The 12,855-nt window shown below is 43.4% G+C and overlaps 1 protein-coding gene across 2 annotated transcripts in view; it reads right to left on the bottom strand.

Annotated features, from left to right (window-relative positions):
• Nucleotides 1-4,116: 4,116 nt before the first annotated feature.
• The window catches only part of LOC129864955 (gastrula zinc finger protein XlCGF57.1-like), a 41,789-nt gene continuing 33,050 nt past the window's right edge, over nucleotides 4,117-12,855 (bottom strand). The window contains exons 1-2 of one of the 2 annotated variants that reach the window (XM_055937296.1): nucleotides 8,312-8,578; nucleotides 4,117-6,010 (exon numbers count right to left, since the gene is read on the bottom strand). In XM_055937296.1, coding sequence (XP_055793271.1) covers nucleotides 4,728-6,010; nucleotides 8,312-8,477 — 1,449 coding nt within the window. In that variant the 5' untranslated portion in view covers nucleotides 8,478-8,578 and the 3' untranslated portion in view covers nucleotides 4,117-4,727. Of the gene's footprint in view, nucleotides 6,011-8,311; nucleotides 8,579-12,855 lie in introns of those variants that run through there. The other variant, XM_055937295.1, reaches the window with a different exon arrangement.

Genomic DNA, 12,855 nt, shown 5'->3' on the forward strand with positions numbered 1-12,855 from the left:
AGATCATATTCATTAAGTCCCAACGCATATTTTCTACTGGTTGGATTACCAAAATATGGTTCCGTTTCCCACCTTTCGGTGTTACCAGACTCTCTATGTTACAAAGGCTTTACAAGAGTCAACTCTATAAAGTAGAGAGAGAGAAAAGGGGAAAGGTATTTATGTGGGTCATAAACCTCCCCCAAAAGGCCAACGTCATTACAGAGTCACAATCATAATGTCAATATGTATATTTTTCTGCGTAGGTTATCTAAGCAGACCTCTTTGCCTGTTCAATGGTCATTGTAATGAATGATGCACATTAATTCTTTAAGAACTTGTAGGCCTTAGGAGTTCAGTACAACTGCTACATTGGTATATAGTATCTTATAAACCGGGTAGTTTGGGTCCTGGATAGTGATTGGCTGAAAGCTGTGGTATATCAGACATTATAAACCGGGTGGATCGAGTCCTGAATGCTGATTGGCTAAAAGCCATGGTATATCAGACCGTATACAATGGGTATGACAAAAAACGACTATTAACTGGTCTTATTACATTGGTAACCAGTTTATAATAGCAACAAGTCACCTCGGGAGTTTGTGGTATATGGCCAATATACCACGGCTAAGGGCAATATCCAGGCACCCCGAGTTGCATCGTGCTTAAGAACAAATCTTAGCCATGGTATATTGGCCATATAACACATCCCCTCGGGCCTTATTGCTTAAACAACCCAATAATTAAAGATATTTTTGTAATTTCTAAAGTCTAGCAACCTTGCCAGCCGCCAGCCGCCAGACCCAGCCAATTCGTTTTTCCACACAAAAGGGCTTTATTACAGACAGAAATACTCCTCAGCACCCCCCCCCCTAGTATCTCTTTGCTCCGTGGTGCACCTTGGGAAAATTGGGGGGGGGGGGGGGTACTCTTGATCCAGTCAGTGTTCCCCCGTCACAAAATACCGCTGACACATCTTTTCTATCAATAATTGATAAAACTGAATTAATCAAGTTCAGTAATTAATGTAACAACGGTAAATGAAATAACACTGGTAAATGTAATACATTTTCTATTTGTAATAACTTAACGTTTTTATGTGATAAACCTTTAATGCAATAACTTGCCAGTAAACGTAATAACTTTTTCCAATAAATGTAATAAGTTTACATTCACCAGTGAATTACATTATGAATAATGTAATAACATAACAAAATCAATGCTTTATGTAGTACTGCCCTCAATTTAATGCACATACCACCACCCACTGCCAATCACAACACAAATTCACTGATACACACACACACAGAGTTAACACTTTACTTGATTATTAGCCAATCTTATTATTATGTTATCTGGTGGTTATTATGTTATCAGGTGGTTATTACATTATCTGGTGGTTATTGTTATCAGGTGGTTATTATGCTATCAGGTGGTTATTATGTTATCAGGTGGTTATTATGTTATCAGGTGGTTATTATGTTATCTGGTGGTTATTATGTTATCAGGTGGTTATTATGTTATCAGGTGGTTATTCTGTTATCAGGTGGTTATTATGTTATCAGGTGGTTATTATGTTATCTGGTGGTTATTATGTTATCAGGTGGTTATTCTGTTATCAGGTGGTTATTCTGTTATCAGGTGGTTATTATGTTATCAGGTGGTTATTATGTTATCAGGTGGTTATTATGTTATCAGGTGGTTATTCTGTTATCAGGTGGTTATTCTGTTATCAGGTGGTTATTATGTTATCAGGTGGTTATTATGTTATCAGGTGGTTATTATGTTATCAGGTGGTTATTATGTTATCAGGTGGTTATTATGTTATCAGGTGGTTATTATGTTATCAGGTGGTTATTATGTTATCAGGTGGTTATTATGTTATCAGGTGGTTATTATGTTATCAGGTGGTTATTATGTTATCAGGTGGTTATTATGTTATCTGGTGGTTATTATGTTATCAGGTGGTTATTATGTTATCTGGTGGTTATTATGGTATCAGGTCAGAAGCAACTTTTTTAATGAATAACATAACTTCCCTGTAAACAATAATGAGTCTTTAGGACCTCCCGGGACGTCACAAAATGGTCGCCTAAAGTAGTCAGGATGTTCTGTCATGGTCACCTAGAGGTTTTTTGTCTAGTTCCTGGAGACGTCACCTGATGTACAGAAAGAACCCCCCCCCCATTACCAGGACGCACGCACCCTAGTTGTATTACACATCACCCCTTGTTACTGTTGCCAGAACCATCAAGGCCCTGACTGGGTGAACCACTGATCCAGTCACAGCTCTTTGTCTTTTGGCAATGCTAGGGACAGCCACCCCCACACACAAACAGTGCTTTTAACAGTGTTTTACACCCACACATTTGAGAATGTTCTCTTGGCCGGTTTCCACCTGGTTACATACCCCTGAACCTTAGAGGCTGCTGCCCTACATACATAGACTTGAATTCACTGGCCACTTTCATAATGGAACACTAGTCACTTTAATAATGTTTTCATATTTTTGCTTTACTCATCTCATATGTACACTGCTCAAAAAAATAAAGGGAACACTTAAATAACACAATGTAACTCCAAGTCAATCACACTTCTGTGAAATCAACCTGTCCACTTAGGAAGCAACACTGATTGACAATAAATTTCACATGCTGTTGTGCAAGTGGAATAGACAAAAGGTGGAAATTATAGGAAATTAGCAAGACACCCCCCCAAAACAGGAGTGATTCTGCAGGTGGTGACCACAGACCACTTCTCAGTTCCTATGCTTCCTGGCTGATGTTTTGGTCACTTTTGAATGCTGGCGGTGCTCTCACTCTAGTGGTAGCATGAGACGGAGTCTACAACCCACACAAGTGGCTCAGGTAGTACATTTCATCCAGGATGGCACATCAATGCGAACTGTGGCAAAAAGGTTTGCTGTGTCTGTCAGCGTAGTGTCCAGAGCATGGAGGCGCTACCAGGAGAAAGGCCAGTACATCAGGAGACGTGGAGGAGGCCGTAGGAGGGCAACAACCCAGCAGCAGGACCGCTACCTCCGCCTTTGTGCAAGGAGGTGCACTGCCAGCGCCCTGCAAAATGACCTCCAGCAGGCCACAAATGTGCATGTGTCAGCATATGGTCTCACAAGGGGTCTGAGGATCTCATTTCGGTACCTAATGGCAGTCAGGCTACCTCTGGCGAGCACATGGAGGGCTGTGCGGCCCCACAAAGAAATGCCACCCCACACCATGACTGACCCATCGCCAAACCGGTCATGCTGGATGATGTTGCAGGCAGCAGAACGTTCTCCACTGCGTCTCCAGACTCTGTCACGTCTGTCACATGTGCTCAGTGTGAACCTGCTTTCATCTGTGAAGAGCACAGGGCGCCAGTGGCGAATTTGCCAATCTTGGTGTTCTCTGGCAAATGCCAAATGTCCTGCACGGTGTTGGGCTGTAAGCGCAACCCCCAACTGTGGACGTCGGGCCCTCATACCACCCTCATGGAGTCTGTTTTGTGACCGTTTGAGCAGACACATGCACATTTGTGGCCTGCTGGAGGTCATTTGCAGGGCGCTGGCAGTGCACCTCCTTGCACAAAGGCGGAGGTAGCGGTCCTGCTGCTGGGTTGTTGCCCTCCTACGGCCTCCTCCACGTCTCCTGATGTACTGGCCTGTCTCCTGGTAGCGCCTGCATGCTCTGGACACTACGCTGAGACACAGCAAACCTTTTTGCCACAGTTCGCATTGATGTGCCATCCTGGATGAAATGCACTACCTGAGCCACTTGTGTGGGTTGTAGACTCCGTCTCATGCTACCACTAGAGTGAGAGCACCGCCAGCATTCAAAAGTGACCAAAACATCAGCCAGGAAGCATAGGAACTGAGAAGTGGTCTGTGGTCACCACCTGCAGAATCACTCCTGTTTTGGGGGGTGTCTTGCTAATTGCCTATAATTTCCACCTTTTGTCTATTCCATTTGCACAACAGCATGTGAAATTTATTGTCAATCAGTGTTGCTTCCTAAGTGCACAGTTTGATTTCACAGAAGTGTGATTGACTTGGAGTTACATTGTGTTGTTTAAGTGTTCCCTTTATTTTTTTGAGCAGTGTATATAGTGTACTCTATTCTACTGTATTTTAGTCCATGCCACATTGATCATCTTAATATTTATATATTCCTAAATTCCATTCTTTTACTTTTAAGTTTGTGTGTATTACTGTGAATTGTTAGATATTACTGCACTGTTGGAGCTAGAAACACAAGCATTTCTCTACACCCGCAATAACTTCTGCTAAACACTTGTATGTGACCAATACAATTGTATTTTATTTGGAACCATGTATTCTGTTAAGGTTAGTAATACACTGTTTAGCAAAACTGGTGTAAAAAAGAAAGAAAAAAAGGTACTCAATGACAATATGATTACATTTGACATAATCACTTAGTAGACTTTTCAATATGACCCAACCTGGGATTTGAACTGACAACCTCTGGATTTTAAATATGCTGATCTTCCTGCTGGGACACAAAATCTGTAGAATTTCAGAAGTCCTCGACACATTCATACCCATAATACATCTCTGTACTTAACAAAATAGTGCCATCTGCACTGCTAATTTAGTCATCAGTTAATCTGACTATCCTCTCATTGACTCAATTGACTTATTCCAGCTATTTGTGTCTATGAAAGTGTACTCAGAATATTGTCCACATCCTGATCTTGTGACTAAATATATCTTTGTCCTAATTTTCTTTCTTCTTTCAGTTTTCCTCCTGTTTGCCACCTTTGTGGATGTTTTTCACATGCGTCAGTAAATTAGACTTTTGAGTGAAGCTTTTCCCACAAGCATCACAGCTAAATGGTTTCTCTCCTGTATGAGTCACCATATGTATGGTTAAGCGGTCCTTGCGATTGAACTTTTTCCCACAGTCACCACAGCTAAATGGTTTCTCTCCTGTGTGAGTCAGTGTATGCTTCTTTAGGGACCCTTTCTGACTGAAGCTTTTCCCACAAGCATCACAGCTAAATGGTTTCTCTCCTGTGTGAGTCAGTTTATGGTTTCTTAGGTTCCCCTTCTGATAGAAGCTTTTCCCACAGTCATCACAGCTAAATGATTTCTCTCCTGTGTGAGTCAGTTTATGGTTTCTTAGGTTCCCTTTCTGATAGATTTTCCCACAGTCGTCACAGCTAAATGGTTTCTCTTCTGTGTGAGTCAGCGGATGGCTCCTCAGGTTCCACTTATGAATGAAGCTTTTCCCACAGTCGCCACACTTAAATTGTTTCTCTCCTGTGTGAATCCTCATGTGCTTGGACAGATATCCTTTGAGTTTGAAGGTCTTGCTACAAACAGGGCAGGTGTAGGGTTTCCCACTGTGACAGAGTCGGACATGGGCCTTTAGTTTACAGGTGGAGTTGTAGCGTTTTCTGCAGAAGCGGCATTCACTGAGTCTCTTCTTGAAGAGAGTCACATGCCTCTGCAGGTCAGCTTTCAGAGCAAACATTTCACCACAGTCACGACAGTGGTGAGTTTTTCTAGGCGTGGTGCTGGGTTTGAAACAGTGCTCCACCACTGATGGGTTTGGATTCAATGATGAGCTGGGATCAAATGGTGGGCTGCTGTCAAGTCCTACTGGGTCACTGCTTACAGCTGACCTGTGGCTGGAAGCATTGTTTTGATTATCTGGACGTTCACAGGGAATGTAGAGACCCTTAAGGTGGGTCACAGTAACAAAAGGTGTGAGATCCACTTGTTTAGGGTCACTCTCTCTGTTCTCCACAGTCTGGGTTTGGGGAGAAGTGAAGGGCTGAAGTGGGTCCTCCTGATCACATTCACTTTTCACACAGGAAGGAGTGAATTTGATATCAGCCTCCAGCCCTTGAAGCTGCTCTTCTTCCTGACTGGTCCCGAGTTTCTCCTCTTCCTCTTTAATCTGTGGAAGCTCTGGGTTCTCCTGCCCCAGACTGGGGCTCCACTCCTGCTCACAGTGCTGCTGCTCAGGGAGAACCTCCTCTTCAGAGACAGCGAGAGAGAGCTGCAGGGAATCTGGAGGAAAGGAGAGAGGAGCAGAGGTTATCTATAGAGCCTTTAGACAGTCGTCACTAGCTGGCACAGCCACAGCCATAAACCCCGACTATTTCTAAATTGCATCTTCTTAAAGCAGAACTGAACTCAAGAACCTATTTCTCTCGTTGAAAACAGCATGTGACATTGATATGTCAGAAACATTACCTCCTATGCCAAAATGTTTCCCATGCTTGTTCAATGAACCATAAACAACTAATGAACATGCACCTGTGGAACGGTCATTAAGACACTAGCAGCTTACAGACGGTAGGCAATTAAGGTCACAGTAATGAAAACTTAGGACACAAAAGAGGCATTTCTCCTGACTCTGAAAAACACCAAAAGAAAGATGCCCAGGGTCCCTGCTCATATTTGTGAACGTGCTGCAAGGAGGCATGAGGACTGCAGATGTGGCCCGGGCAATAAATTGCAATGTCCGTACTGTGAGACGCATAAGACAGCGCTACAGGGAGACAGGACAGACAGCTGATCATCCTCGCAGTGGCAGACCACGTGTAACAACACCTGCACATAATCGTTACATCTGAACATCACACCTGTGGGACAGGATAGCAACAACAACTCCCTGCGTTACACCTGGAACGCACAATCCCTCCAACAGTGCTCAAACTGTCCGCAATAAGCTGAGAGAGGCTGGACTGAGGGCTTGTAGGCCTGTTGTAAGTCAGGTCCTCACCAGACATCACCGACAACAATGTCAAACTATGGGCACAAACCCGCCTTCACTGGACCAGACAGGACTGGCAAAAAGTGCTCTTCACTTACAAGTCACGGTTTTGTCACACCAGGGGTGATGGTTGGATTCGGGTTTATCGTCAAAGGAATGAGCGTTACACCGAGGCCTGTACTCTGGAGGTGGATCGATTTGGAGGTGGAGAGTCCGTCATGGTCTGGGGCGTGTGTCACAGCATCATCGGACTGAGCTTGTTGTCATTGCAGGCAATCGCAACGCTGTGCGTTACAAGGAAGCCATCCTCCTCCCTCATGTGGTACCCTTCCTGCAGGCTCATCCTGACATGACCCTCCAGCATGACAATGCCACCAGCCATACTGCTCGTCCTGTGAGTGATTTCCTGCAAGACAGGAATGTCAGTGTTCTGCCATGGCCAGCGAAAAGCCAGGATCTCAATCCCATTGAGCACGTCTGGGACTTGTTGGATCAGAGGGTGAGGGATAGGGCCATTCCCACCAGAAATGTCCGGGAACTTGCAGGTGCCTTGGTGGAAGAGTGGGGTAACAATCTCACAGCAAGAACTGGCAAATATGGTGCAGTCCATGAGTAAGAGATGCACTGCAGTACTTAATGCAGCTGGTGGCCACACCACATACTGACTGTTACTTTGGATTTTGACCCCCCCTTCGTTCAGGGACACATTATTCAATTTCTGTTAGTCACATTTCTTTGGAACTTGCTCCGTTTATGTCTCAGTTGTTGAATCTTGTTATGTTCATACAAATGTTTACACATGTTAAGTTTGCTGAAAATAAACGCAGTTGACAGCGAGAGGACGTTTATTTTTTTGATGTTTACAATGTTAATATCTTCAGATGTAATTGTTAGAAAATAATTAAATGTATGTTTTGGGGACAAAGGAGGAGGTGGTGGGGTTATGGTATGGGTAGGCATAAGCTACGGACAACAAACACAATTGCATTTTATCGATGGCAATTTGAATTTACAGAGACACCGTGACGAAATCCTGAGGCCATTGTCATGCCATTCATCCGCTGCCATCACCTCCTGTTTCAGCATGACAATGCACAGCCCCATGTTGCATGGATCTGTACACAATTCCTGGAAGGTGAAAATGTCCCAGTTCTTCCAAGGCCTGCATACTCACCAGACATGTCACCCATAGAGCATGTTAGCGATTTTCAGGATCGACATTTAGGACAGTTCCAATTCCCGCCAATATCCAGCAACTTCGCACAGCCACTGAAGAGGAGTGGGACAACATTCAACACGCCACAATCAACTGCCTGATCAACTCTATGTGAAGGAGATGTTTCCCTGCATGAGACAAATGGTGGTCACACCAGATAGTGACTGGCTTTCTGATCAACCCACCTACATTTTAAGGTTTCTGTGACAAACAGATGCATATCTCTATTCGCAGTAATGTGAAATCCATAGATTAGGGACAAATGATTTTATTTCAATTTCCCTATATGAACTGTAACTTTGAAATTGTTGCATGTTGTGTTTATATTTTTGTTCAGTGCCACTATCTGTAGCTATCTGTAGATCTACATACGAACCTATCCTACATAGTTGTATCTCCGGTGTGATCCGCAGCAGTGTCCGTAGCCGATCATTCTCCTCGCGGTACTCCGATACCGTTTCTTCAACTGCCCCGAAAATCTCCACAGCTGCCGCAGTTAAACGCTCATTTAAAAACACACGAAACGACTGTAGTTTAGACATGTTTCTGTCGACTGAGAGTTGGCTATTGCGCTAGTATAGCTTCGTCCTCGATGAAAAAGTTGTGGTCACAACAACCAAAAAAACCCGCGCTCAGTTGTACTTCCGTGTTGTCTTGTTCTGTTTTTATCAGCGGGTAACGAGCCCAGAAATAAATCACAGCGTCCCCATGGTGATGGGGTTTTACTACACGCTACAGACCAATGATACTGGGAATAGATACTGTAGTTCAGGGATTCTTGAAAGACGGGACAAACTCTACCTTCTTCACACAAATATTTTTCATAATATTAACATTTGAAATATACATTTTGATGGACCCAAATACTCTCCTAATTATTACATTTCTTTCTGAAAATGCAACTAACTGGATTTATGGCAACTTCATTAGATACAATAAAAGGCATTTTCTTTTTTACATTGTCCAACAAGTGTTTACAGACCTTGATTGTTTCATTCTAACATTCAATTATTCAAATATGTAATACAAATCTCCAAATGTTTTGTTTTATAGTGCTATATCAGGGATGGGCAACTGGTGACCCGTCCTGTTGAAGGCCCTCTGATCAATTTATGTCAAAAGTAAATATATATATTTTTTAAATCAGTTGGGGTCTCCAATTATTTTTGAGAGTTAGAATATCTAATGTAATGTAGTAAAATACACAAGGTGCAATGTTGAAATTTGGTTGTGCATCAGCAGTTTCTCTCTTGTCAGCCACTGACAGTCACTCACTTAGCCTATGTCAGCAAAATATTTTTAGACAAGGAAATGAGTTTAGCGGCCAGCGATCTAAACTTGGTAATCATGGTCAAATAACCGGATGGCGGGATCCCATTGATTTGGTCTCACTCAGATAATACACTGCTCAAAAAAATAAAGGGAACACTAAAATAACACATCCTAGATCTGAATGAATGAAATATTGTTATTAAATACTTTTTTCTTTACATAGTTGAATGTGCTGACAACAAAATCACACAAAAATTATCAATGGAAATCAAATTTATCAACCCATGGAGGTCTGGATTTGGAGTCACACTCAAAATTAAAGTGGAAAACCACACTACAGGCTGATCCAACTTTGATGTAATGTCCTTAAAACAAGTCAAAATGAGGCTCAGTAGTGTGTGTGGCCTCCACGTGCCTGTATGACCTCCCTACAACGCCTGGGCATGCTCCTGATGAGGTGGCGGATGGTCTCCTGAGGGATCTCCTCCCAGACCTGGACTAAAGCATCCGCCAACTCCTGGACAGTCTGTGGTTGGTTGATGGAGCGAGACATGATGTCCCAGATGTGCTCATTTGGATTCAGGTCTGGGGAACGGGCGGGCCAGTCCATAGCATCAATGCCTTCTTCTTGCAGGAACTGCTGACACTCCAGCCACATGAGGTCTAGCAGTGTCTTGCATTAGGAGGAACCCAGGGCCAACCGCACCAGCATATGGTCTCACAAGGGGTCTGAGGATCTCATCTCGGTACCTAATGGCAGTCAGGCTACATCTGGCGAGCACATGGAGGGCTGTGCGGCCCCCCAAAGAAATGCCACCCCACACCATGACTGACCCACCGCCAAACCGGTCATGCTGAAGGATGTTGCAGGCAGCAGAACGTTCTCCACGGCGTCTCCAGACTCTGTCACGTCTGTCACATGTGCTCAGTGTGAACCTGCTTTCATCTGTGAAGAGCACAGGGCGCCAGTGGCGAATTTGCCAATCTTGGTGTTCTCTGGCAAATGCCAAACGTCCTGCACGGTGTTGGGCTGTAAGCACAACCCCCACCTGTGGACGTTGGGCCCTCATACCACCCTCATGGAGTCTGTTTATGACCGTTTGAGCAGACACATGCACATTTGTGGCCTGCTGGAGGTCATTTTGCAGGGCTCTGGCAGTGCTCCTCCTGCTCCTCCTTGCACAAAGGCGGAGGTAGCGGTCCTGCTGCTGGGTTGTTGCCCTCCTACGGCCTCCTCCACATCTCCTGATGTACTGGCCTGTCTCCTGGTAGCGCCTCCATGCTCTGGACACTACGCTGACAGACACAGCAAACCTTCTTGCCACAGCTCGCATTGATGTGCCATCCTGGATGAGCTGCACTACCTGAGCCACTTGTGTGGGTTGTAGACTCCGTCTCATGCTACCACTAGAGCGAAAGCACCGCCAGCATTCAAAAGTGACCAAAACATCAGCCAGGAAGCATAGGAACTGAGAAGGGGTCTGTGGTCACCACCTGCAGAACCACTCCTTTATTGGGGGTGTCTTGCTAATTGCCTATAATTTCCACCTGTTGTCTATTCCATTTGCACAACAGCATGTGAAATTTATTGTCAATCAGTCTTGCTTCCTAAGTGGACAGTTTGATTTCACAGAAGTGTGATTGACTTGGAGTTACATTGTGTTGTTTAAGTGTTCCCTTTTTTTTAACAGTATATATTAAAAACTGCAAACATTTCCCTTCATCCTATGGCAAAATGTGTAGAATTGCAGCAAACGTCCTCTAAAACTGCAACATTTTCTCTGCGCCTCTTGGCAAAATGTGTAGAATTGCACGAAATTAACTCTAAAACTTGATGAGTTCATATTTTTTGTGGCCCTCACCCCCATCAAAGTTGTCCATCCCTGCACTATATAATGCTCTTGGGCTAATTTAGTTAGCATTTTAGCATACCTTTCTAGATTCACAACATAAAACAACATTTAAAAAGTTAAACATTATCCCTTAGATTACTGGAGGCTGCTGAGGTGAGCACGGCTCATAATAATACATACATTAAAAATATAACTAGGCAAGTCAGTTAAGAACAAATTCTCAAGTCAGTTCTTAATTCCAATGACGGCCTACCCCGAACAAACCTGGATGATGCTGGGCCAATTGTGCACTGTCCTATGGGACTCCCAATCACGGTTGGATGTGATGCAGCCTGGATTTGAACCAGGGACTACAGTGCACTCTTGCACTGAGATGCAGGGCCTTAGAAAATAAATAATGTCTACAATGGATTCACCGGAATGGCATCAAACACAAAGATGTGTTTTCCATGTGGTTGATACCACTCCACTGACTCCATTCCAGACATTATTAGGAGCCATCCTCCCCTCAGCAGCCTCCACTGCCTTAGATCTAGCACACCAAGTGCATCAATAGTTTAAGCATTTGTTCCAGAACAGTGATTCAAATAGATTTTCTCAATACTGACCAAAAAAAAAATATCTTAAGGGGGTTAGCCAGCGGTGACAGAGTTGACAACAAATACTAAAAACAGACTTATTTGTGCCACAAAAAATAAGTCCATACAAATATTTGTAAAATACAGAATATTCTTCATTTGAAAATCAAGAATAAAAACGGATCTTTCAGCACTCTGACAGAGTTAACGTCAGACAAAATCTGATGTTTTACAGAGTTGACAAAAATGTTATGTTACTTCATTCAAGTGGTACGCAAAGTATCAATTTCCTTTTACATTTACATTTACATTTAAGTCATTTAGCAGACGCTCTTATCCAGAGCGACTTAGAAATTGGTGCATTCACCTTATGATATCCAGTGGAACAACCACTTTACAATAGTGCATCTAAATCACCTCGAGTCTCTCTCTCGCCCCTTTTCTTCTCTCTTTCTCTCTCCAGCTCTCTGTCAGTCATTTAAAAGCACCGTCTGTTTCAGTTAGGCTTGTAATGTGTTTACACTGTGTAGGTGTCACACACACACTCAAAAACAAACACTTCGGTTCAGAATATGATTATGTCAGTACTTCTCCTCTCTCCCTTGCTTCCTTTCAACTTATTCTCCCTAAATCCTTCTATATCTCTCTCTCTCTCTCTCTCTCTCTCTCTCTCCCTTCCTCCTCCTCCTCTGCATCCTCATCATGTATTGTGTGTGGGTCGTAGTGGGAAACAGAAGAAAAGTTTGGTTAGTATTCTGTTAAACATTTAGCATGTGTACAAGTCTGGGGGACTTATTATTATTTATTATTGTAATGACTTATTATTGTAATAACGCAAGTCCCAACGTGCTAGCGTGTTTGTGCGTTAGTGAGTGTGTGTAAGACGACGATGCTCATTCCTACTGCAACACTCCACCCTAAAGGAAACAAACAGGCAGACAGACTCTCTTTTCTATTTATAGAGCACAGCAAGACACAGGACACACTCTGCAAACATCCCCCTACTGGAGGCATCATGGTGTGTGTGTGTATGTGTGTGTGTGTGTGTATACTACTTAAACCCTCTCTGTTTTCTCCCTTTTACAGTACTGTAATTATAGTTCTTACCCCCAGCATCTCTGATGTTGTCTTTAGGGACTCCGTGTCCACATGGATCCTGTGGCTCTCCATGGCTGTTTCCTCAGTTGCTTCAACATGTTTAAACCAAATATAATATC

This window comes from Salvelinus fontinalis, chromosome 11, assembly GCF_029448725.1.
Source record: "Salvelinus fontinalis isolate EN_2023a chromosome 11, ASM2944872v1, whole genome shotgun sequence".
Lineage (NCBI taxonomy): Eukaryota > Metazoa > Chordata > Actinopteri > Salmoniformes > Salmonidae > Salvelinus > Salvelinus fontinalis.